The 27369-nt window shown below is 45.3% G+C and overlaps 1 protein-coding gene and 1 long non-coding RNA gene across 3 annotated transcripts in view; one reads left to right on the forward strand and one right to left on the reverse strand.

Annotated features, from left to right (window-relative positions):
* Positions 1-27369, forward strand: part of LOC307178589 — a 606421-nt gene that overhangs the window by 27248 nt on the left and 551804 nt on the right. The gene's annotated exons all lie outside the window — the stretch shown is intronic.
* The window catches only part of CDH5 (cadherin 5), a 36354-nt gene continuing 33842 nt past the window's right edge, over positions 24858-27369 (reverse strand). Inside the window, exon 12 of the mRNA XM_079906859.1 lies at positions 24858-26977. Coding sequence (XP_079762985.1) covers positions 26463-26977 — 515 coding nt within the window. The 3' untranslated portion in view covers positions 24858-26462. The remainder of the gene's footprint in view (positions 26978-27369) is intronic.

Consider the following 27369-nt stretch of genomic DNA (forward strand, 5'->3'; position numbering starts at 1 on the left):
TCTTCCCCTGTGATTTTTGCTAATGGTCCCCCTGAACATGTTAAGGGGGATGAAGGAGGAGAAGAGGGCTTGGTTCTTGCTTGGTGGCAGGTGGGGTCAGGGACCAGAGCCCTCCCAAGGCCAACAAGCCCTGAGGTGGTGCTGAAGTAGCGAGAGGAAGCCGGGGGCAGGGAAGCCCCTGTAGAACCTGAGGCAGCCCCTTCTGGAGTTGCTCTCTGCTGAGAGCACGGAGGGTTTTGTGCTCTCATCCCACTTTACGGATGAGGAGACTGAGACCCACCGAATTTAAGTGACTTTCCAGAGATTCACACCTGGTTAAGCCACTCCAGGTGAGATGATGAAACACTTTTAAAACAGGCAGAAAAGATTACCAGGTGTCCTTCGAATTGACGATTCGGTGTTACCTGGCACATGGTTGTCTGTTTCTACAGGAGTTTGTGGCTTTCATGGTCTCTAAGCTGTTTTATTATTTTGGAAGTTGTAGAAAACTGCGATGGGAAGTTGTTCTTGTCCATTAAGATGCAAATACACTTCATCGGGTGAAGTCAGTTGAGATCTTGTAGAGAGGGGGCTAAAAGCTATACTGTGGCTGTGCTTCGGATTCTCCTTTAAATTGTGTATAACGTCTTGTTTTTCCCTAAGTAATTAATCCGTTAAATGAAATCTTTGACATGTGTTGTTTATTTTATATTTGTATAACATTCATGATTTTAAACATTTAAACATTTAAACATTCATGATCCTTTAAAAAATGTGTCTTTTAACAGTAGTAAGCTGGGGACTGCATCCACATGGGTCTGTTTTACGTAAGACCTTAGCCTTTCATTGGAGGCATCAGGCCCAAGGCCCTCAGAAGAGATGGAAATGAGTGCGGGCTGGGTCAGTCCTAGAGGGCTTTCTGGAAGACGGAGAGGGTGGGGTTTGAGGGGTGGGGAAGGATTTAGAGAGGGACACCTGAAGACAGAAGGCTTTCCAGGATGGAGGGCGGGGCCTGGGGTGGAGAAGGAGTATGGAGACTGGTGAAGAGGCCTGTCTGGATGAAGGGTGGGCTCTGGGGTGCCAGGTGCCAGATGGAGGATGGAGGTGGGATTCCAGGTAGAGGAGACTGTACCTGATGCTGTAGGCAGCGGGGAGCCCCCATAGGCTCTTGAGGGAGGAGGGGACTTAAAGAAATGGACCTGTTAAGAAGGCTGGTCTCTGGGTTCCTAAACCCTTCTGGGCACTGAATAGGCCCCGAACACCCTTTCTCCTGTTAGGGACAGCTGCCCCTCGCTGTCTCCTGTTAGGAGGGAAGCCACCCTTCTAGGGCCCTGAGAGAAGGTCCCCAGGTAATGGGTGTAAAAGTCAGCCCCTCCTCTCTTATCCGCCGAGGCCCCTCTCGGGGAGCCTATTTCGGGCCTGCTTGAAGATTTGTACTCAGGGTAGAGCTCATTTCAGGGTCAGCTGGCTGCGGGGTGAGCAGGGTCTGCACGCACACCTTTCTGCTGCTGTTCCCAGCCAGTCATGACACGTCCTCCCAGTGACCATACCCTCTGTTAGCCACTCTACGTGCATTATTCAATTCCGTCCTTACGGTATCCTGTGGAGGCGGACGATATTTTCTCCATTTTTTTTTTTAATTGTGCAGGAAGGAGGTTTATGGAGGCCGAGTAACTTGTTCAAATTCACATGGCTAATTAGGGGCAGAACCCAGATTTGCACCCAAGCCTGCTTGACCCCAAAACAAAGCCAACATAGTCACGGTCTCTCCTTTGTGGGGCTTACTGCTTAGAAGGGGTGACACACGTTCACCACGGAGTGACAGAGATAAATGTCAAGTTGCCATGATAAGACGTGCCGCAAGTTTGGGAAGCATGTGAGTGAATGTTTCGGGAGGTCTGACCTCGTCAGGGTGTGGGACGAGGCGGGAGAAGTGGGCAGGGGACAGGACTGCTTTCGATCTTGAGAGCAGTGGAAGGCATAAGAATGTTTTAAACAATATTGGAGGAGTGGTGGTGGCATAATCAGACCTACGTTTGTTTTTTGGGTTTTTTTGGCTGCGTGACATGTGGGATCTTAGTTTGCCTGCCGGAGATCGAACCCGCGCCCCCTGCGTTGGAAGCGCGGAATCCTAATCACTGGACCACCAGTGAAGTCCCCAGACCTGCGTCTTGAGAAGATTGCTTTATTGGTAGTGGGGAGTTAGTTGGGGGCAAGACAGAATGGAGGCAGGGAGGCTGAGAGGTGGTGAGCACACTAGCCCGGGAGGGAAGTGATGGTGGCCCTGGAGCTGGAGAGAGATGAACAGGTTAGAGGTAGATGTTGAAGGTAAAATCAATAAGACGTGGTGATGTCTTGGGTATGGGCGTGGCAGGAGTGGATGGAATCAGGGATGATGCCTAGATTTCTGGTTGGTGCAGTGGGATGGACAGTGTTGCTGTTCACTGAGGAGCAGAACACTGGGAGGGAATCAAGTTTGGGGAAGAAGATTGTGAGTGTGATCTTATACATGTTAAATTTCGGGAGTCACTGGCAGGCAGCAGAACTGTGAGAGGAGTCCAGGCTGCAAAGACAACCTAAGGACTGAACCCTAGGCTTAGACATGCAGGCATCGGAATTGACTGATCCATCCATTTATCCATCTATCTGTCCACTCATCCATCCTCCCATGAATTCACATACCTTTCTCCCATCCTCCTGTCATCTGTCTATTTATCCACTCATTCACCCATCTGTCCTCCCACTAAGTCACCTATCCCAACTCCTGTCTTCCAGTCCGCCATCCGTCCATCCATCCATTCATCCATCCATCCCCTTGAACATGTCTCGGTAGTGTTAAAGGGGGATGAAGAAAGACGTTCATGCTTGGTGGGGTCTGGGGACAGTGGCAGGGCCCTCCTAAGACCAACAAGCTCAGAGGTGGTGCTGAAGTAGAGGGAAGAAGCTCAGCCGGTGGGGAAGCATCTGTAAAACCTGAAGCAGCACCTTCCGGAGCTGCTGTCTGCTGAGAGCTTGAAGGGTTTTGTGCTCTCATCCCACTTTGCAGGTGAGGAGATTGAGGCCTTCTGAATTTAAGTGGCCTTTCAGAGATGCACACCTGGTTAAGCCATGCCAGGGAAGATGATGAGACACTTGAAAACAGGCAGAAAAGATTATCAGGTGTCCTTCTGATTATCTATTAGGTGTTACTTGGCACGTGGATGTCTGTTTCTATAGGAGTTTGTAACTTACATGGTCTCTAAGCTGTTTTATTATTTTGGAAGTTGTGGAAAACTGATTGTGATGGAAACTGTTCTTGTCCATTGAGATGCAAATGCATTTTATCAGATGAGGTCGATTGATATCTTGTTGGAGGTGAATGGGCTAAACGCTGTACTTGTGGCTACATTTTGGCTTCTACTTTGGATTGTGTATAACATTCTGTTGGCTCCCTCATTAGTTAATGAGTTAAATAAAATCGTTGACATCCATCCATCCATCCATCCGTCCATCCATCCGTCTAACCTTATTTTCATCTATCTACCTCCATATCCTCCCACACATCCACTTATTCTTCCTCCTATCCATTTACCCATCCATTTATCCATACAAACTCCCATTTATTCACCCATCTACTTATCTATTTACCCCATTTGCATGCATCCATTCACACATCCCAAACATACTTACTGATACCTACTACAGGCCCAGCACTCTGCTGTGTACTGGTGAAAAAAATGATGTAGAAAACTAGGTCTCTGCTCTTAAGGAGCCCACAGTCTGTCAGGAAAGGCAGATGTATAAACCAATGGTCACAGAACAATTTATTTTCTTTGCTAAACGTGCACAGAGAAAGGACACTTAACCCAATCTGAGGAGGTTAGAAAAACCTGCTTTGAGGTTGTGCTCCTTGAATTGAGCTTAAAGTTTAATTAAAATTTCGCCAGATGGACAGGACTGGGTGATGTTCCAGGAGAGAGAATAGCTTGTGTGTACGATGGCTGTGTAGCTGTCGAGAGACCAAGGTGATTCCAGGGACCCAGGTAATTTGGAATATTGGGAGTTGAGTGTGAATGAGTGGTGTGTTATGAGAGAAGATTGGAATGAAGGTCTGGAGTGTTTTCCACAGCAGCAATTGATTCTCCAACTCTCCAGACATCAAGTGGGTGTCCAACAACTCGATTCAATTGTGCAGCTCCCCAGTTAGCACACGTGCCACAGCTTAAGGGCGCAGCACCACGACTGCCCCCCACTTTAGGCATCAGCTGCAGAACTACCCTTTGATTATAAGGAGAAAGTTCCCTTGATCCCCTCCTTGGGTTCAACAGTGCGCTAGAATGGCTTGCAGAACTCAGGGAAACACTTTACTTATGTTTACCAGTTTCTCACAAAAAATACAACCCAGGAACAGCCAGAGGGGAGAGATGTACAGGGCAAAGTGTGAGGGTGTGGAGTGGTGTGTGAAGCCTCTGTGACATCTCTGGGGGTACCACCCTCCCTGCACCTCGATGTGTTTGCCCACCAGGAAGCTCATCAAGTCTCATTGTTCAGGAGTTCTTAGACAGCTTCATCTCCAGCCCCCATCGGCTCCATCCCCTTTCTGTAGGCCAGTGGGTAGGGCTGAAAGTTCCAACCCTGTAATCACTTGGTATTTCTGGTGACCCTTGCCATGCTGAGGCTGTGTGTGGGCCCCACCCTAAGCCACGCCATTAGCATAAACTCAGGTGTGATCAAAGGGCTTGGTATGATTAACAAAAGACACTCCTGTCACTTAGGAAATTTCAAGAGTCTTAGAAGCTCTATACAAAAACCAAATATTGTGACAAAAGACGCCCCTATCACTCTTCACACTTAGGAAATTATGTGGGTTTTAGTTGCTCTGTGTGAGGAACCTAGGACAAAGACAAAATATATTTCTAATTGTATTGCAGCAGGTCATAAAGGCCTTGAATGACAGACTAATGCCTTGAATAACAGGCTGAGGGCCTTAGGGGCCACGTAAGAGCTTTAAGGAGGGAGTGATATGGTCAGGTATGTGTTTTAAAAAGGTCTCTCTGGCTATCTTGTGGAAGATGGGGTTGGCTGTGTGTGTGCAGAGGGGATCAAGTGGTCCAGTCTCTGTAGAATGAGGACTTTGCCAATGATGTGCTCTTGATCTAGGCCCTGGGGTTGGCCTAACCCCCAGGTTTAGCCTGGGCCCAAACCCAGTTCTCATTCCACTTACCCTGCCAAGGCTGAAGTTAAGGCAGCCCGGCTGAGGGTTGTGGTACGAGGAAGATTTAGGGGTTCTCCATTTTCCAGGGTGGCATGCAGTACCCCTCACCAAAGTCTTCAGTCTTGCTGTGGTCCAGCTCCAGCTTTAGGACTGCTGTGGACTTTTGTGAACTGCTCACTGGTTTGTCTGTCAAACTGGGAAGGATCTCAGTTCCATGCCCCACTCTTCTGCGTCTACAGTTTGCATCCACAAAACCCATTAACTTCCCATCAGTCACCCCGTGATGTTTCCCCTGGCCCCGTGAAACCTCCATCCCACCAGGCTTGCTAGTGACACCTGACAGTGTTTATCCCAGGTGGAGCTGCTACAGGGAGTTAGACATGGCTCCAGCCCTCAAAAAGCTTGCAAAAGGGGTGAAAGGTTGATCTGGGGCCCCATTGATCTGGACTGAGAAACCCCAGCATGTGGAATAGGAAACAGCTCAGGCTGCAGAGTTAGGTGGACTTGGGTTCGTGTGTTTGCTCTACCACTCACTGAATTGTGCCCTTAGGGAAGTCACTTCACTTCCTCTGAGCTTCAATTCCTTCATATGTAGAAAGGGAATAATAATATTTACCTACCTTAGTTTAGATTTTTTTGGGTAGCAACTAATGGGCGCCAACTTGAACCATTTTAAGCAAAAAGGAAAATTTACTAGAACCTAAGTCTGGGCTTTTTGAGGTCCTGGAGTGGGGAACAGAGAAGTAGATGGGAACCCAGGCAGGACTTTGCCTCTTGTCTCTGCATCTCTCTGTTCAGTCTCCTAATTTTCTCACCCTGCAGACCCTCTCTCTCCATTACTCCAAAAAAGTCCACCCTGCAGCTTAGGAGTGAGTTCGCAGTAGCTCATTTTAACCAAAAGCAGACCTGACTGACTGTCTTTCAGACGTAAGTCCAGATTCCCAAGAGAAAATCGGCTGAGTTGCATTCGGTGTTCACGTTTGATCCAATCAACTGTGACGAGGTTGGGGGTGGAGGGCATATAGCACGATGTGGCATCTATTGGATGTACGCATAAGCAGGGGGTAGTTTTTGTTTATTGAGGTATAGTTGATTTACAGGTGTACAACATAGTGATTCAAATTTTTCATAGGTTATACTCCATTTACAGTTATAAAAATTGGCTGTATTACCTGTGCTGTACAATATATCCTTGTATCTTATTTATTTTATACATAGTAGTTTGTACCTATTCATCCCCTACCCCTGTCTTGCCCCTCCCTGCTTCCCTCTCCCCACTAGTAACCACTAGTTTGTTCTCAATTATCTGTGAGTCTGTGTTTTGTTATATTCTTTTATTTGTTTTTTTTTTAAATTTTAAGATTCCACAAATAAATGATAACACACAGTATTTTTCTTTCTCTGTCTGACTTATTTTACTAAACACAATATCCTCCAGGTCTGTCCGTGCTGTTGCAAATGGCAGAATTTCATTTCTTTTCCCCATTGTATACTTTTGCCTCCTTTGTCATAGATTAATTGACCATAAGTGCGTGGGTTTATTTCTGGGCTCTCTATTCTGCTCCATTAATCTATGTGTCTGTTTCTTGTGTCCTACCATACTGTTTTGATTACTGTAGTATAGTCTGAAGCCAGGGAGTGTGATACTTCCAGCTGTCTTCTTCTTTCTCAAGATTGTTTTGGCTATTTGGGGTCTTTTGTGGTTCTATATATAAAATTTATTTATATATAAATTTTAGGATTATTTGTTCTACTTCTGTGAAAAAGGCCATTGGTATTTTGATAGAGATTGCATTGAACCTGTAAATTGCCTTGGATAATATGGTCATTTTAACAATATTAATTCTTCCAATCCATGAATATGGTATATCTTTCCATCCGTTTGTGTAGTTTTCAATTTCTTTCCTCAGTGTCTTATAGTTTCTGAGTACATGTGTTTTACCTTTTTAGTTATATTTATTCCTAGCTATTTTATTCTTTTTTATGTGCTCCTATGTTAGATGCATATATATTTACAATTGTTATATCTTCTTCTTGGAGTGATCCTTGGATCATTATGTAATGTCCTTCTTTGTCTCTTGTTACAGTCTTTGTTTTAAAGTATATTTTGTCTGATATAAATATTGCTACCCTGGCTTTCTTTTGATTTACATTTGCACGGAATACCTTTTTTCATTCTCTCACTTTGTCTGTGTGTATCTTTAGATCTGAAGTGAGTCTCTTATAAGCAGCATATATATGGGTCTTGTTTTTGTATCCGTCCACCCAACCTGTGTCTTTTGATTAGAGCATTTAGCCCATTTACATTTAAAGTAATTATTGATGAGTATGTTCTTATTGCCATTTTGTTCACTGTTTTGGGCTTGTTTTTATAGTTCTTTTTTGTTCCTTTTTTCTTCTTTTGTTCTCTTTCCTTGTGATTTGATGCCTACCTGTAGTGTTATGTTTGGATTCCCTTCTCTTTTTTGTGTATGTATCTATTATAGACTTTTGGTTTGTGGTTACTGTGAGGTCAGGCTGTCTATCTATCTGTCTATCTATCTATGATTATTTTAAGTGGCTGATCTCTTAATTTCAAACACATTTTAACAACCCTGAAGCTTTACTGCCCTCCCCTCATGATCACTGTTTTTGACATGATATTTTCCATCCTTTTGTCTTGTGTATCCTTCAACTGATTATCGTGGATATAGGTGATTTTACTGCTTTTGTCTTTTAACCTTCCTACTAGCTTTGTGCATGTGGTTGATTTACTACCTTTACTGTATATTTGCCTTTACCACTGAGCTTTTTCCTTTTATAATTTCCATGTTTCTGGCTGTGGCCTTTTCTTTTTTGCTTAGAGAAGTCCCTTTAACATTTCTTGTAAAGCTGGTTTGGTGGTGCTGAACTCTTTTAGCTTTTGCTTGTAGGTAAAACTTTTGATCTCTCCCTCATATCTGAATGAAAGCTGTGCTGGGTAGAGTATTCTTGGTTGTAGGTTTTTCCCTTTTCATCACTTTAAATATATCATGCCACTCCCTTCTGGCCTTCAAAGTTTCTGCTGAAAAGTCAGCTGATAGCCTCATGGGAGGCCCCTTGTATGTACCTTGTTGCTTTTCCCTTGCTGCTTTTAATATTCTCTCTTTTTAAAAATTTTTTTGCCATTTTAATTACAATGTGTCTTATTGTGGTCTTCTTTGGGTTGGCCCTGTTTGGGATGCTGTGCTTCCTGGACTTGGACGTCTGTTTCCTTTCCTACATTAGGGAAGTTTCCAGCTATTATGTCTTCAGATATGTTCCCTGCACCTTTCTCTCTCTCTTCTCTTTCGGGACTCCATAATGAGAGTGTTAGCATGCTTTATGTTGTCCCAGTGGTCTCTTAAACTGTCCTCATTTATTTTTATTCTTTTTTCTGTTCAGCGTCAGTGATTTCCACTACTCTGTCTTCCAGCTAACTGATCTATTCTTCTGTATCATTTAATCTACTGTTGATTCCTACTAGTGTATTTTTCATTTTAGCTATTATATTCTTCATTTCTATTTGGTTCTTCTTCATATTTTCTAATTCTTTGTTAAAAACTTCTAGCTTCTCACTCTGTTTATCCATTCTTCTCCTGAGTTCTTTGATCATCTTTATGATCATGACTTTGAACTCTTTATTGGGTAGGTTGCCTATTTCCACTCCACTTGGTTCTTCTTTTGAGGTTTTATTTTGTTCTTTCATTTGGAACATGATCCTCCGTCACCTCATGTTGCCTCATTTGCTGTTTTTGTTTCTGTGTATCTCGTAGTTGGTTACATCTCCTGACCTTGGAGAAGTGGCCTTTTGTACCACACATCCTGTGCATCCCAGCAGCACACTCCCCTCCGGTCACCAGAGCTCTATGCTCTAGGTGTGCGCCCTATTTGGATAGGGTGGGTCCTTCTGTTGTGGCAGGCTGACAACTGTGGGTGGTCTGGTAGGCACGGCTGGTCCCCAGTCTGGTTGGTTGCCAGGCCCTGTCTCAAGCAGGGGGTAATTTTCAGAGAAAGTGGGGACCTGTGAGGTGGGCAACACCCCCAAAGTGGTCTCCTATGTTATCTCAGGTTTGTTGAGAAGACTGAATAGGATAATGAATATAAACATTTGGTACAGTTTCTGGTATATACTTTGGGCTCTATAAATGGTATCTGCTATTATTCATTCATTGACTTATTTAATAAGCACTTTTTTTTTTTAAATTTCAAGCATGGACATGTGTTACTTTTTTAAAATAATTAATTAATTAATTAATTTTTGGCTGCCTTGTGTCTTTGTTGCTACTCACGGGCTTTCTCTAGTTGCAGTGAGTGGGGGCCACTCTTCGTCACCGTGTGTGGGCTTCTCATTGCAGTGGCTTCTCTTATTGCAGAGCACGGGCTCTGGGCGCGTGGGCTTCAGTAGTTGTGGCTCACGGGCTCTAGAGCGCAGGCTTAGCAGTTGTGGCGCACAGACTTAGTCGCTCGGAGGCATGTGGGATCCTTCCAGACCAGGGCTCAAACCTGTGTCCCCTGCATTGACAGGCGGATTCCTAACCATTGTGCCACCAGGGAAGCCCCTTAAAAGCACTTTTTAGTGTATGGTTTGTATTAGATCTTACACTAGGTGCTGAGGGCAAAGCTGTAAGTTGTTGCTGGGGTTTTTGTCAGGATTGAAAGAAGTAGTACATACAAAGTGTTTAGTACAGTTCCTGACACAGAGTAAAGTTTCAGTAAATGTTGTCTGTAAATGTTGAATGTCTAATTGCAAAAGAGTGAAAAAAATTTTTTTTTTTCTATATGTTTTTTGGTCCCTTGGCCATAGGACTAAGACATGTTTCATTACAAAAATGGATTTTAGTGATCAAAATAATGTCAGCTGCCAGACTGACAGTTTTCAGATGCTGTGTTTAAGTCAAATTTAGGAAAAGTTTAGGAAAATGACATTGGCATCTTCCAAACTCAAGCACTTAAACAAATCATTAAGAGTTAACTCAGTTAAAAATACCCATGTGCAACCTGTGATTGTCTTTATCTTCCTGACCAAGGATGGATGGACCTGCCCATCTGCAGGAGACTAAATTGTGGTATAGCCACACGACAGAATTCAGCAATGAAGATGAACATGCTACGGCCACAAGCAATGTATGGGCAACTCACAAACACAGGGTTGAGCAAAGGAAGCCAGACACTGAATGATTCTATTTAAGTAACTTTCCGAAACAGGAAAAGCACATCTATGGTATTAGAAGTCTGGGCAGTGTTTGCCCTTGGCAAGGTGTTGGCTGGGAGGGGCCTTTAGGCTATGTTGGTAATGTTGTTTCTTGATCTGAGTGCTGGGTACACAGGTGTATTTTGTAAAATCTTACTGAACAGCACACTTAACGTGCATTTTAATGTATATATGATCTAGTTTGATAAAGTTTTAAAAACAGAAGAAAGAGTGCCTCATCTTTATGCACCTGCCCAGCCGAGGCAGGTGAGGCAGGCTCCCCACTTGGTGACTGAGAAGGAATTAGATTTCTAGGCAGAGGGGGCAAAGGGAAAGGAGCTCATATTTATTCAGTCCATGGGAGAACCTGGTTTCGAGGCTCAGTAACAAACATAGTTTCACTTCTTCTGAACAATAATTTTTTCCTTTTTACTTATTTAAACATATCTCTTGAATATTCTGTAGAGGGTGCTTCCCTCTACAGTGGCTGCTACTGAAAGTCAGTTTTGGACTCCACCTCTTACAAGTGCAGGAATTGTATCTTTCGTTGTCCTCCTGAGATTTTTCTTTTATTTCCTATCTTTATTTTTCCTTTGTCCCAATTCATTTACTTATTTTAAAAAAGTTGAGATGTGTGTATGTTTCCTTTGCCCCTAGTTACTCACTTATTAGAGAAAACATGATAGTATGTGTGTGTCTTTAAGTGGCTTTGATTCTTTTTGGAGGAACATGGTGTACGAATAAACAAAACAGTGCAGAAAACATTTATAGCAGCCTTACGTGTGTTGGGTTTTTCCACCATTTATTTCAGGGGATGTTACAGGGGAAGGGTGTGGTTTGGAGGGGCTGGCCTGGTACACAGTAGGTGCCCAATGCACTTGTGGGGCATTGGCCAGTGAGGGATGGGGATGGAACACAGAGCACCACATGAGGGCTCTGCTTTCTCCAAGTACCAGAAAGCAGAGAGAAATTCACTCTGGTCTGGGTCAGGAGCTTTGGGCTTGGAGCCAGAAAATCTGGGTTCAATTCTCCTCTCTTTCACCTGCTGTGAGTCCTGGGGCGAATCCCTTGTCCTTTAAGAACCTTGGTCCAGCAGAAGGGTCTCCATCAGGTACCACCTGGGGCCTGGGTCTTCTGTCCAGCATCTTCAGACTGTGGCCCCCTCCCCTGGAGCATCTGTTGAGTATGAAGGGGACTCTTTTTTTAAATTGAAGTATAGTTGATTTACCAAGTTGTGTTAATTACTGATATATATATATATATATATATATATATTCAGTTATACATATGTATGATTCAGTTATACACATATATGTGATTCCGTTATACACACATGTATATAGTGATTCAGTTATATATATATGTAAAGTGGCTCAGTTATACATATATATCTTCTATTTTTTATATTATTTTCCATTATGGTTCATTATAAGATATTGAAGATAGTTCTCGGTGCCTTGTTGTTTATCTATTCTATATATAAAAGCTTATATCTGCTAACCTCAACCCTCCCCCAACTCCACTCCCCCTTGGCAACCACCAGTCTGTTCTCTGTGCCTGTAATTCTGTTTCTGTTTCATAGATAGGTTAATTTGTGTCATATTTTAGATTCCACATATAAGTGATATCATATGGTACTTGTCTTTCTCTTACTTCACTTAGTATGATAATCTCCAGTTGAATCCATATTGCTGCAAATGGCATTATTTCATTCCTTTTTATGGCTGAGTAGTATTCCATTGTATATATGTACCACATCTTCTTTGTCCATTCATCTGTCGACAAACTTTTAGGTTGTTTCCATTTCTTTAAAAAAATTTTTTTTTTTTTGGCTGTGTTGGGTTTTCGTTGCTGCATGCGGCCTTTCTCTAGTTGCATTGAGCAGGGGCTACTCTTCATTGTGGTGCGTGGGCTTCTCATTGCAGTGGCTTCTCTTGTTTCAGAGCACGGGCTCTAGGTGCACTGGCTTCAGTAGTTGTGGCACACGGGCTTAGTTGCTCTGCGGCATGTGGGATCTTCCCGGACCAGGGATCGAACCTGTGTCCCCTGCATTGGCAGGCGGATTCTTAACCACTGCGCCACCAGGGAAGTCCCTCCATGTCTTGATTATTGTGAATAGTGCTGCTGTGAACACAGTGGTGCATGTATCTTTTTGAATTAGAGTTTTGTCCAGGTATATTGCCCAGGAGTGGGATTGCTGGATCATATGGTAATTCTTTTTTTTCCCCAAGATTTATTTATTTATTATTTATTTATTTAATTTATTTTTGGCTGCGTCAGGTCTTAGTTGCAGCACGCGGGATCTTTGTTGAGGCATGCGGGATCTTTCGTTGTGGCGTGAGGGCTCTTCGTTGTGGCACGTGGGCTTCTTTCTAGTTGTGGCACGTGGGCTTCTCTCTAGTTGTGGCACGTGGGCTCCAGGGCGTGTGGGCTCTGTAGTTTGCAGCACGTGAGCTCTCTCGTTGAGGCGCACGAGCTCAGTAGTTGTGGCGTGCGGGCTTAGTTGCCTGGCGGCATGTGGGATCTCAGTTCCCTGACCAGGGATCGAATCCGTGTCCCCTGCATTGTAAGGCAGATTCTTTACCACTGGACCACCAGGGAAGTCCCTGGTAATTCTTATTTTTAGTTTTTTAAGGAAACTCCATACTGTTTTCCACAGTGGCTGTACCAACGTACATTCCCGTCAACAGTGTAGGAGGGTTCTGAAGGGGACTCTTAACCCTGCCTCTCCTTTCTGTCCTGGTCCTCTCCACCAGAGTTCCTGGGGACTCTTGGTAACTCGGGAACATCCTCATGCCACCTGCTCACATCCACAAATTTCAAAAGAACAGGAAATCCCAGAACCCGACAAGATGGCTGTGGGGAGTTTCACTGCCCCCTGCACCTGCTCCTCTTAAAGTAGGCTTAGCAGCTCAGGAACCTAGGAGAGCTGGAACCTGGACTGGCAGAGACAGATGGGCCCCTTTTTTTGCCATCCCTTAGGAGGCAGTCTGTCTGCTGTTTGTTTTGAGCTGACCAGGGTGGACTTGAAATGCTGCTGGGAGAACTTGTCCCTGAGAAGTATGTTTATCATGTCACCCGAATGCAGTACAGAACAGTTTACACCCCCAGCCTGGAGTAGCTGAGCCTTTGCACTTGGGAAGAGGCAGCGCAGCGGTCCTGCAGAGTCTTGTGAATTTGACCCTGTGGGGAATAAGCTGTTTCTCAGCATCTCTGTTTGGACTGTCACCTTGTTCATTTTCACTGGCATACAACGTGCTACAAGCATCCCGCTCCCCCTAGAGCACGGCACAGGCTGCCCTCAATGTAACCTTTTCTCAGCTCAGTCTGGAAGAAAGGACACCCTTCCACTGCAGCCTTGGCACTGCCTTAAATCAAGCCACACCCTTGCTTAAGCCCTTTAATAGTTACCCGTTGCTACACGGTCAGGTCCACACTGGAAAGGACAGTCAGGGTCCTTTCTGATCTGGTCCCTGCCCACCTCTCTAGGTTCTATTCCAGTCACTCTCCCCCTCACCCCTTGGGCTCCAGCCATCTCTAACATCCAAATGCCCCCTTCTTCAGCTGCTTCTCTGACCTTGTTTTCCCTTAGGTTGAGTTAATATCTCCTTCATCTGGGGCCCCATGATACACTTCACATTTCAAAATGATAGAAATTGCATAAGATTTTTTTGTGTGTTTGTGCATACATGCCTCCCTATTTGTGAGCCTTTGGAGGGGAAGAACAGAATCTTATTCATCACTGTGGCCCCAGCTCAGGGTCTGGCACAGGGCTCCATAAACATTTGTTGCACCAGTGGAGTTAGATCAGAAAGACACCAGCGACTGTGCTGGAACAGGGGGCTGCCTCTGGAGGGCCCCATCTGCCCTTGTGGTGTTCTAGTTCTTTCTCCCTCCCTGCCCCTTCTCAGTGTGTTACTTCTAGCTGTCCTCCTCCTTCCATTTGATACTTATAAGCTTCACAGAAGAACTGTAGGTTTCTTGAGAGAACAGTATCCATGGTTGCTAAATAAATAAGCTACATTCACCGACAATTCAGCAAAACCACGTTTGGTGAGAATGACTGACTGTATTCTTACCAGGACACTGCTGGCTGCATAGCAGTCCTTGAGAAGACAAAACACTCTTTTTATTTTAAAAGAATTTTAGAAGAATTGCAAAAATGGAGCTCATGTATATCCTTCACCCAGCTTCCCCTAATGATAGCGACTTATATAACCGTAGTACAATGATCAAAACCAGGAAATTAACAGTTGGTACAATATTGTTATTGTATCCTATGTGAAGTTCACTAGTTTTTACCTAATGTTCCTTTTCTGTTTCAAGATCTGCTTTAGGATCCCACCTTGCTTATGGTTGTGTCTCCTCAGATTCTTCCAGTCTGTAACAGTTCCTGATTCTTTCCTTGCTTTCGTGAACTTGACATCTCTGATGAGTATTGCTCAGTTACATAGAAGTTTTTTATTTGCTTCTGGTTCCTGGTTGGTTTCCAGGTGATTGAGGTTCCTGGAGGTGTGTCTTTAGGGTTAGTTCTGGATAAGTGCTTCTTTTTCCTTTCCCTTCTCCTTCTGCTTGATTCCCTTGGGATTCTCTGGAGCAGGAGTCAGAGGAGGGCGGCATTCTGTGGAGGTGCTTAGCGTCACAGTCAGCGCTCCCGATCACATCTGCAGTCAGTTATACAATTAGCCGAGCACAGTGACCTTGCGATGGTCCAGATTCCTTCTTGCTTCTCCTCCTTTTCTGCATATCTTACTTTGCTCCTCCCCTCTCCCAGTTGTCCCTTGTTGGTAATCAATTAGAGGATGCTTCAGGACTGGCACCCCAGTGCACACACTTTCCTGGAGTTACACTCTCTGGGACATCTCTGCCAGGTCTGCTGGGGGAACTGGGTGGTGTATTTGGGAAGTGGGACCGTGTGCTGGGTCTTATGGCCCCCCTGCACTCACCAGTGATGGGGTCACGTGGCCCTTAAGGTTAGGGACAGGAGCAGAGGCCTGGGAGAGGAGTCAGCTGTGGTAACAAAGTGTCAGTCAGCTCAGCCCCATTACATTCAGTCACTCATCCTCTGATGGGAAGCCTGGGCTTTCTGAGGGATGATGTAAGAACATGCTAGAACCCAGTCCCTTAATTCATTCACTCAGCTATTCATTCACCCGTTTATTTGACCAGAGTAAGGCCTGGTTGGTTATTATTATTGTTTTTGTTGTTGCTGTCATTATTATTAAGTCCTAGGAATGAGACTTCCCTGGTGGTCCAGTGCTTAAGACTCTGCACTTCCACTACAGGGGGCACGGGTTCGATCCCTGGTTGGAGAACTAAGATCCTGTATGCTGCATGGCGCGGCCAAAAAGAAAAAAAAAGTCCTAGGTACGAGGACATAGAGATGAATGTGACTCAAGCCCAGCCCTCAGAGTGCTCAGAGAGAGAGAGAGAGTGAGAGAGAGAGCGAGCGAGTGAGCTTGGAAGACCTCAGCACCATGTGACAAGGGCTCTGTTGAAGGGATGTGTTAAGTTTGTGGGAGCAAGGGAGAGGGAGTGACTTAATTGTGACAGGGATGTGCAGGGGATGGGGCAGCTGATGCTGAAGGATTTGGAACAGTTAGGCCGGCAAACTGGGAAGGGGCTGATGTTCCAGGTAGGGAACTGTTTGCCTGTGCAAAGGCCTGGAGTGCGGAAAGTCTGTGGCTAGCTGAAGGGATAGAAAACTCTCCACACCTTTACTCCTTCATTTATTCGTCCACTCATTTGTTCTGGGCCAGGCTCTGCTGGGAACAGGGCCACCAAGGTGAGGCAGACCTGGCCCTGCCTAAGGGTCTCATGGTGGGGGGGAGTCATACAATTATTATGAGAGCAGAAATATACGTAGATGCCTTAGGGAGGATAGAGAGGTGGGCAGGCAAGCTTTCTTTGAGGAGGATATCTCTGAGGTTTGATTTGAGGAGTAGCTGGGCAAGTGAAGAAGCAGAGGTGGTCATTTTTTACAGAGAGAGAGTAGCATGTGCAAAGGCCCAGGGGTCATCTGTTTTTTCATTCACTTATTTGTTCATTCTACAGATATGTATTGAGTGCCAGCCCTGTGTCTGTACTATGCATAGAGGTTACAAAGTGAACAATTATGAAGCTTACATGGAGAGTTTTAGTCACCTTAGGCTAAATTATGCTTTGGTGACAACCTGAAAATCTCAGTGGCTTACAACAGTGAAGGTTTATTTTTCACTCAAGTTATGTGTTCATCGCTGGTGGCAGGGAGAAGAGAGGTAGTGGAACCATGAGCTGGCTCTTAAAGTTTCGGCTCCAAAGTGGCAAGTGTCTCTTGCATTCGTATTTTATTTGAGAAAGTGCATCACCTGGCCAAGTTTGACATCAGTGGGTGAAGGAATGTGTAATCCTCCCACAGAGAAGGGCAGTGCATATTTTGACCAGTAAGACAACCTACCAAATGTCTGAGGAAAGGTAGCTTAATATGACTGGAGGCTGGAGACAGGAAGAGCAATTGGGAAATTTTGGAAATACCATAGTAGAGAGAATGAAGAGGGCCCCAACTAAGGTTGGAACAGTAAGAGGAGAGGAGGAGAGGGCTTCAAGAAATGGCAGGAGTAGAATGAAGGGAATTTGGCACATTGTTCAACAGATAACTTAGAGAGAAAGAAGGAACGAGTAAGTGTGTGTGCCTGGACCTTGCACACCAGTGAAGTAACCAATAAATCGATCACTTATAAAGTGAGACAGACCTTGATCAAATATCTCTCCATTAAAAAAATTGTTGATAATTAAAAAAATTTGGGGGGGCTTCCCTGGTGGTGCAGTGGTTGGGAGTCTGCCTGCTGATGCAGGGGACACGGGTTCGTGTCCCGGTCTGGGAAGATCCCACATGCCATGGAGCAGCTAGGCCTGTGAGCCATGGCCGCTGAGCCTGCGCGTCCGGAGCCTGTGCTCCGCAGCGGGAGAGGCCACAACAGTGAGAGGCCCGTGTACCACAAAAAAAAAAAATAAAAAAAATAAAAAAATAAAAAAAAATAAAATATTTGCATACAGTAACATTCACTTTTTTGGAGTATAGTTCTATGATTTTGACAAATGCACATTGTGTAGCCGCTACCACAATTAAGATACTGAAAAGTCTCTCTCATGCAGCTTCTCTTTGTTAATCAAACCATCCCTCCTCCCCAACTCCTGGAAACCCTGATCTATTTTCTGCTGCTGTAGTTTTGCCTTTTTCAGAATGTTGTATAAATGGAATCATACAGTATGTAGTCTTTTAAATCTGTTCTCTTCCACTTAGTGTAATGCATTTGAGATTCACTCAAGTTGTTGCATGTATCAGTGTTTCTATTACTCAATAGTATTTAATTGTATGGCTGTACCATGTGCATGGTTTAAAAAAAAAGCCCCTGGTCACATTTTGTTATTCTCTACACTCTGCAAAATGGTGGCTGCTTTCTGTGATGCCCCAGGCAGGGTTTTTTCTGTTTCTTGCCGAGCACCCTATGCCTGTAGGTCTCCCTCTGCTCAGTCAGGAAAAGCCTTCTCTGGTTCCCTGGGCTCAAAGGTAGAATTTCATTTTCTTCCTTTGATGTAAAGACTCACTTCCTGCTCAGAGTCCCATATGAAAACAAAACCCCTTTGCGCAGCTTCCTGTGTAACATCATCAAACATCCCACCAGCAGCCGTTACTCAGGAGCATCAGAGGTTAACGGCACTTCCTACACCTTATGCTACAAAAGCACATTGCAAAGTTCTGTGAAGTCCCTGAGAGTTGGCGGACACTCAGCTTTCCGAGACATCCCCAGATGGTCTCTGGATGGACTATGGGAAATTGGTCTCCGCTTTTTCTCTTATATGTTTGAGTAATGTAGTATAAGAGTAATGTAGGCTATTTCTCTTTTTAAAATTAATTAATTTTGGCCGCATTAGGTCTTTGTTGCTGAGCACGGGCTTTTCTCTAGTCGTGGTGAGTGGGGGCTACTCTTCGTTGCGGTGCATGGGCCTCTCATTGCAGTGACTTCTCTTGTTGCAGAGCACAGGCTCTAGGCGTGTGGGCTTCAGTAGTTGTGGCACGTGGCCTCAGTAGTTGTGGCTCGTGGGCTCTAGAGCACAGGTTCAGTAGTTGTGATGTATGGGCGGGCTTAGTTGTTCCATGGCATGTGGGATCTTCCCTGACCAGGGCTCAAACTCGTGTCTGCTGCATTGGCAGGTGGATTCTTAACTACTGCGCCACCAGGGAAGTCCCTAGGATATTTCTGTGCATTGCAGAATCCTGTGGGGTCACTTGGCTGGAAAACCAGGTTTTCCTCATCCCATGGACTATAATAGTTCTGATCCAGAAAGTTGCTGGAAATCTGGGGTTAAAAAACTCCAAAGGCTAAGAGATGAAGATCCCACAGGACCAAGTTCAAAGGAATGATTTAAAAAAAAAATCAACAACTTGTTTTGCTGGGTTCAAAAGCAATTAGTTAATTTAAAAAAAGTATCTGTTGCATTAATAGATAGTAAACCAAAAACCTTTTTTTTAAAAAACAAAAACTTTAAATGATATGTGGGGACAAATTTTGCTTATCAAATTTACTGTTTTTCAATGAGAAGGAAGTGTTTACAAGTTAACATTAAAATAACATTCTTTTCTGATTATAAACATAATGCATGCTGATTATTGAAAATTTGGGAAACACAGAATTAAAAAGAAAAATTATTCATAATTCCCAAGCCTGGAGATGGATATCTGCTAGAAAAAGTTGAGATCTGACTGTAAATAATGCATTGAGTTCAGCTTTTTTGTTTGACCTTGAGATCAACTCAAGGTCACCATATCACAACTTAATGGCTGCCAGTGTTGTTTTATGGATCCTGCCATATTTTACCTACGAGTCTTTTATTATTGGGCATTTCTGTTGTTTCCTATTTTTTGATTTGTATATACCTGAAATTAACACTGTGGCAGATACGTGCTGTACTTGTCTCTTAGGCTATGTCCTTAGAAGGGGAATTGCTGGGTGGTCTGGAGTTTTGGTTTTGAAGATCAGAGATTCAACCTATCATTTCGAGGACAGTAGAATTTATGGTAAGGATTCTTGACCTGGGCGATGCCTGGAACCAGGGTGCTCAAGGATGGCTGCTCTTTCTGGCCCAGAGCCGATGCTCCAGGATTGGCTTGGCGAAAGCAGGCTGTAGCAGAGCAGGAGGGCTGAGTGTGGACACTGAGGCAGGGGACCCTGGTGCAGGAAAGGATAATGGGGTGCACATGCCCAGGGATCCCACAGCCAGGCCCAGCTGCTCCCTCTAGTTGAGATTCTGTTGTCATCAGTGCTGCTGGAGACCACAGGTACCTATGGGGAACTAGGTACCTGCCTTTCTTTTCCCCATCAGAGACTGGCAGGAGGGGAGGTGCAGAGTGAGTTGTGGGGCCAGACCCCATGGTTGCCTCTCTGATCTGGGTTCTGCCAAGGTCCAGGCCCCTTGGAACCTGAGGTCTGTGTCAGGATACCGTGGTGTTCCATCCCCGGGATGCTATCGAGTCCTGAGCACGTGTTGAGGCCGTGCACCCCCTAGTGGTCATTTTCTCCATGACTAGCACAATGGGCGTGGAAGATGTTTCTTGGTCCAGCCTCCAAGCCCCCAGGTCTGAGGAGGTCTCCCGCAGATCCACATTTTCCTGGGAGCCAGGAGGCGGGTGCTACTCCCAACTCTCTCTTTAACTCGCTGTGTGACTCTGGCCACTTTTTATTGCACAGAGCCTCAAGGTCAGCCAGAGAAGAGAGCTTAGGGCCTTCCCAGAAAGGCAGAGTTCCAGAAAGATCCCTTTCTGGGTCTCACTTTAGTCATCTGTGAAATGAGGAAGGTCATGCTGGCTTCATAGGTTTGAACTGGGGAAGGGCTCAGAGCCTTTGCGGCTCCTGCCCACTTTGGCCAGGTGGGGGGCCCATGGACCGAGCAGGTATGTGCGTGTGGTAAGCAGATTCCAGGGAGCACTGGGTTTGTGCCCTTTCCTGGTGTCCACTAAAGGTTCCACACTGAGAGGTGAGCCCTTAGCTGTCATGAGGATCACTCTTCCCGCCTCAGGGTAAATAGGAGTCAGAGATGTGGCCAGGGTGGCGAAGTGCTCAGAGCTGGGCCCCTCTGGGAGGGTTGGAGGGAGAGGGACTGCCTGATTTGGGACCGCCTGGGAGGCTTCTTGGAGGAGGAAGTAGTGAAGCGATCCCATGGGCTCCAGGGATTGGAAAACTGTGAGTTCAGAGGGCAGGCACTTCAGACAAGTAGGAAAATAGAACACAAAAACCATCCTGAGGGGGTGACATCAGCAGAAATGGCAGAATAAGGAAATCCTCTCTTCCATAAAAGCAATGAGAACACTGGAAAAAAAATATCAAAATCAACTTTTTCAGAACTCTGGAAATGAAGCAAAGGCTTGAAACAATCCAAGGAGTATTCATTAGAAACAATCAGCTAAATCTTGGTAAGAATAGTGAACTTTGTAGTGTTTTAACTTTCCATAGTCCCATTCCCCTCTCTCCAGTCCTGTAGTAGCCTTGAAACCCAGTAGCTCCACAATTAACAGTGAAAACCAGCAGCCTGGAAGCCATTGGAAGGGGCAGAACAGAATTGCAACTCCTCCAAAGCTCAATTTCCCAGGTAACTGTCCTCATTTGACCCATCTGGTGGTTCCCTAGATGACCTCCCTTGAAAGGTTGTGTTTATTTGACCCGGCTTGAAGCTTGCTTAATGCAAGCAAGCCTTTTTCCCTGGGGGCATTTGTTGAAAATAATCAATGGCAATCAATTAACATCACAGTTGCCTGAGGCAATGATAACAACTAGGGCAAACAAGGAGCTAACCAAAAGTCTTAAAGGAAGAGTTAGGGCATGAGCTGTCCACAGAGGGCTTTGAAAAACTTCGGCATATTCCTGGGAATCTAAAAGGCCACTCACGTGTGCAGGGATGTGCACATTCTCAGAGAAGACCTGGGAAGGCCCTAAGCTCTCACCTCTGACTGACCTGGAGGCTCTGTGCACCAAAAAGTTAAGGCTAAGGCAGATTTGTAGACTGCCTGCCTGAGTATCAGAGGCGTTCCCCAAAATACAGAACTCCTTGGCAAATGCTGAGAGACTTATTCATTCCAGGCATGTAAGGGACTCTGTCCAATTGCTAACTGACCACTACCAAACAGAGACTTCAGTGACCGCACACAACAGAGAGTACAAACTTTACAGCGTTAGTTTAGGAAAGTCACTAAACAAACTGCAGAAGCAACAAAACCCAGCCACAACAGACTCTGGGGGTCAGGGATCTGGTTTCTGCAGTTGCCATATTGTATTATTGAAATATCCAATTTTCTATAGAAATTACGAGACATGCCAAGAAATAAGAAAGAATGGCCCATTCACAAGAAAACAAGCATTCAATAGAAATTATCCCTAAAGAAACCCAAAGGTTGGACTTACTAGACAAATACTTTAAGCCAGTTATTTAAAATCTTTTCAAAGAACTAAAGGAAACCATGTCTAAAGAATGAAAGAGAAGTATGAGAGTGGTGTGTCAACAAATAGAGAATATCAATAAAGAGGTATAAAAAAGAACCAAATAGAAATTCTGGAGTTGAAAGTACAATAAGTGAAAGGAAAATACACTAGAAGACCTCAAGAGCAAATGTGAGTTAGCTGAAGAAAGGGTCAGCAAACTTGAAGATAGGTTAATTGAGATAATCTAGGCTGAGGAGCAGAAAAAAGAAAATTAATAGAGCCTTAGATACCCATTGGACATTAGCAAGCATCCTAATACATGCATAATGAGAGTCCCAGAGGAAAGGAGAGAGAGAAAGAGACAGAATATTTGAAGAAATAATGGTCCCAAACTTCCCAAATTTGATAAAAATATTAATCTACACATCTAAAAAGTTCAATGAACTCCTAAGATCAACTCTAGACACATCATAATGAGACTGTTGAAAATCACAGACAGAGGGAATATTGAAAGCAGCAAGAGAGAAACAGCTTATCACATAAAACGTTTCCTCAATAAGATTAACACTCAGTTTCTCATCAGAAGCCAGGGAGGCCAGAAGGCAGTGGGATGACATGCAAAGGGCTGAAAGAAAAAGCCTATCAACCAGTAATTCCATACCTAGCAAAACTATCCTGCAAAAAATAAAGGTGAAATCAAGACTTCCCAGATAAAATAGATTCTTCACTAGCAGACCTTCCCTACAAAATATACTAAAAGGATCATTCAGGCTGAAATGAAAGAAAATAGACAGTAACTTGAATCCACATGAAGAAATAAAGATCAGCGTTAAAGGTAACTGTATAGGTAAATATAAAAGACAGTATAGGGCTCCCCTGGTGGTGCAGTGGTTAAGAATCTGCCTGCCAATGCAGGGGACATGGGTTTGTTTGAGCCCTGGTCCAGGAAGATCCCACATGCTGTGGAGCAACTAAGCCCGTGCACCACAACTACTGAGCCCGTGCTCTAGAGCCCGCGAGCCACAACTACTGAAGCTCGCACGTAGAGCCTGTGCTCCGCAACAAGAGAAGCCACCGCGGTGAGAAGCCCGCGCACTGCAATGAAGAAGAGCCCCTACTCGCCGCAACTAGAGAAAGCACACATGCAGCAACGAAGACCCAATGCAGCCAAAAATAAATAAATAAAATAAATACATTTATAGAAAAAAAGGCAGTATATATATAGTTTGTAACTCTTTTTTCCCTCCTATATGATTTAAAAGACAACTGCATAAAGCAATAATTATAAATCTATGCTGATGGGCATACGATGTATAAAAATGTAATATGTACAACAGCGATAGCACAAAGGAGTGGGGAGGGAGTGGATCTATTAGGGGCAAAGTTTTGTACACTACTTAAATTAAGTTGGTACAAATTCTAACTGGATTGTTATAAGTTAAGATTTTAAGTATAATCCTTAGGAGAACCACTAAGAAAAAAACATAAAATATAGTCAAAGAAACATCAAGAGAATTAAAATGGTACACTATAAAATATCTATTTAACATAAACACGGCAATAATGGGGTAATAGAGGAACAAAAAAGACATAAGCCAAAGAATACAAATAGGAAAATGACAGGCATAAACCCTACCTTGTTGGTAATTACATTAAATGTAAAAGGATTAAACATTGCAATCAAAGAGAGATTGGTAGAATGGATAAACTGCCCTGATCCAACTATATTTTGTTCACAGAAGACACACTTTCTATTAAAAGACACAAATAGCTTGAAAAGAAAAGGGTAGAAAAAGATATACCATGTAAACAGTAAACAAAAGAGAGCTGGAGTGACTATACTAATATCAGACAAAATAGACTTTAAGATAAAAATTGTGACTAGATGTAAAGAGGTACATTTGATAATGCTCAAAGGGTCAATCCTTCAAGAAGATATAACAATTGTAAGATTATATGCCCGTAACAACAGAGACTCAAAATATATGAAGCAAAATCTGACAGGAGTTGAAGGGAGGAATATACAATTCAACAGTAATAGCTGGAGATTTTAGCATTAGACTTTCAATAATTGATAGACTCACTAGACAGAAGATCAGTGTGGAAATAAAAGTCTTGAACAACACTAACATACCACTATAGAACACTCCATCACAACAGTAGAATACATATTCCTCTCTAGTGCACATGGAACATTCTTCAGGATAAAACATATGTTAGGGTATAAAACTAGTATCAGTAAAATTACAAGGATTTAAATCATAAAACGTATGTTCTCTGACCACAGTGGAACGAAATTAGAAATCAATAATGGAAGGAAATTGGGAAAATTCACAGATGTTTGGAAATTAATACATTTCAAATAACCAATGGATCAAAAAAGAAATCCCAATGAAATTAGAGCAAAATTGGAATTAAGACAAATTGCCCCCTGAGAGCTCCAGGAACGTGTGCATCCAGAGCACAGTTTGCAAAATCTCATCCCTGGGAGACATGCTGCCCAGGAAATCCTGCAGGAAGTGAAGGAGCGGGGGCCTTGCTGCAGTGAGCTTCATCTCCCACCTACCCAATTCAAGTCCCAAGTCCGGTAAAGAGGCTTCCTGTTCTCATTTTCGATCGTGAGGTTTTCCAGGCAGGACCCCAATGTTGGGGTCCACACACCCCACTAAATGCCAGCAGTTAAATCACTGTTGTCAACCAGCTAATTAGATTGATTTCCTCCCTCACTGCTGATGTGTATCACTCGTCTGGTTCATTTCTCAGTTGGAAAAGGTGTGGCAGCTCCAGCTTCCAGAGGCCCTGCCTGCTGTGTAGAGTCGGGGTGGGATTGGGGGCCACGTACAGAGGCTGAGGGAAGGCATGGGGCTCTGAGAGGAGACCGGGATGGACTAGGTGTCCCTCTGCTGCAATCACTTTCCTGCAGTGTGTTTCTGAAATCCTGACTGCAAATGTCGCCTTGCACCCTGGGTTCCTCTGATGGTGGTGGTGGTGTATGTGCTTGTGTTTCACATGAGCTCGCTCAGCTCTAGAAAGAGAAGTATTTCAAGATTTTTCTTTATTTAGTTATAAAAAAATACAGTATGTCCCATGCACCAGTGTAGCCAATATATATATAGTCATTATCACTAGAGCAATTACTACAATGATAGGAAATAGAAGGTTACAGGAATTTGTTTATCCAACTAAAAAACCTGAATTAAAATTGTTAACCTAAATAGCAACCTGTTTATTATGCATAAACCCTTATTCTATATGTTTGTGAGAGCTAGAAATGTATAAGTATTATTAGTAAAAAAAAAAAAATATGAAAAACTCGTTATTGGTTAAAAATAAAAAGTCAGTGTTATCTACAGTCCCCTGAATTGAGGGGCCTTGCCCAGAGCAGGAACCTTGGTCCATGACAAATGGTGAGTCAGAGAGTTTGCCTCCTTCCCCGCACCCCCGTTGAGTGATGCCACTTCCCTAAGGTGTGTTTGCAGTGGAAAGTTCCGTACGTGGCTGGAAGTGGAAGAGGAACAGGTGACCACTGGGCCTGAGCAGGGGCCTTGCCTTCTGTAGGGATGGGGCCCTGCTGGGGTTCCCTGAGATGTGGCAACAACGAGGTGTAAAGGCAAATGGCACAGCTGTGTTGCGCAGTCATGTTTGGGTTTGGACTTTGGCCAGAGTTGATGTGGGTCACACCTTAAGTGCCTGTAAGTCGAGAGATCAAGAGTAGATGGAGAGAAAGAAAAAAGAAAGAGCATGAATGAGGGACCGGGCGAGGCAGGGAGAGGTCTTCTGCTCCGGGAACATCTGCCCTGCTTCCCAGGCAAAACTGGAGGGGTGTCGTGAGTGTCAAATTGGGGTCACAGCGACTCCTGGCCCTCTCTGGAGAGAGTGGGTGTGGAGGTGGCCCTCACCCTATGATCTGTGGTCTCGTTTGGTCTGCACTGTCCCTCCAGGATGAATTCACAGTTGCTTTAAAGTTCAACGAGCCATTTCCCTGACCTTGGATGAATTTTCAGTACCCAGTACAGCATAGTTACAGGCATGGCAGGCCAGCGAGGTCACCTCAAGACCCAAGGTCAGGAGATGTCAAGAGGCCCTTCCTCCCTTTTGACAGGCCTGGAGAGAGGCTGCAGAATGCTGGGGGTCTTGGGAGGGTGTGAGGAAGCTAAAGCAGGGCAGGCCTGGGGGGCGGGCCCAGTCTCCTGGGGGACCGGGCTACAGAGAGTCTCGCCCCACAGTCATGCCATCCAGCCCCTTGCCTCCAGGTGACAGGCACCAGGACCCCCCCCACCAGCCGCCCCCCGCTAGGGGTTCAGGGACCTCAGGGGAAGACCTCCCCCTGGCAGTTGAGCATAATCTGCTTTGAGAAGACTGAGAAAGTCTTTGAGTTGAACCCGTAGTCGCAGGTGACAGGGTTATGTGGCTGTCTCAGCCCAGACAGAACACCAGCCTGGTGTTTTCCAGCGTTTTGGGAGTAGCCATCACTGAAGTACGTTCCTGGACATTTCAGGGACTTGGATTTTGCCATCCAAGGTGGTGAGGTCTCTGGGACCCATGAGGAAGGGCTGTTAGGCTGGGACGTGAGTGCTGTGATTGGAGGGCTCAGTGCCCGTGTCCGACTAGCCTGAGCTACCCAGGCCCAGAGGCCCACGGTCCCCTAATACACCAGCTCCTCCCGGGGGTCCGAGCCATACAGCTCGGCCAGCATCTTGAACCTGGGCCCCCAGTCATTGAGAAAGTCATAATCGATGTCCGAGTCAGATGAATCGGTGCCCAGGGAGCTGAGGGACTCGGCGATGGACTCGGCGCCCTCGTAGCCGTAGATGTGCAGCGTGTCGTAGGGTGGGCCGCCGCCGTCGTGGTCCGCCTCGTCCTTCTTCACCTCGATCATTGCGGCCATCTCCCCGGGCCCGTGCGCCCCGGGCGCGTGCCGCGGCGGCTTCTGCACCTGTGCGTAGAGGGACGGCCGCGTGTCCAGCGCCGGCCGCGGGGGCTTGGTCCCACCGTGGCGCACCGAGTTGAGCACCGACACGTCGTAGCTGGTGGTGTCCATCTCGCCGCCGCCCTCCTCGTCGTAGGTGACCAGCTGCTCGTGGATCTCCGGCACGCTCTTGCCGTGGGCGCGGGCCTGCTTCCGGAGCCGCCGCCGCAGGATGATGAGGAGGGTGATCACTGCGAACAAGCGAGCCAGAGCTGGTCAGCCATGGCCCAGCGGACCGGGGGACTCCCCCCCCACCCCCCCACCCCCACACACACCCCCGCCTTGAGGTTTACCTGCACCCTCCCCTCCTCCCTGGGAATCCCTGGGCCAGCCCAGCTGCCAGTGACAGCTGGGCCAACGCAGAAGTTTTGGTTTGGTCTAGATATCTGGTGGGTCCACCCTCACTCCCACTCCAGAGTCATCTCCACCCCACCCCCACCCAGGATCCATCCTTGCTGGTGTCCTGGCCACAGTAGGGCGGGGGGGGGAGAGCAACAGAGCGGGCCTCCCTCAAGTTCATTCTCTCCTGCCACTCTCCTCCCCATCTACCCGCATCCTCAATTCCTCCCTCCTCTTAACCACT

This window comes from Stenella coeruleoalba (assembly GCF_951394435.1).
Source record: "Stenella coeruleoalba genome assembly, chromosome: 20".
Classification (NCBI taxonomy): domain Eukaryota; kingdom Metazoa; phylum Chordata; class Mammalia; order Artiodactyla; family Delphinidae; genus Stenella; species Stenella coeruleoalba.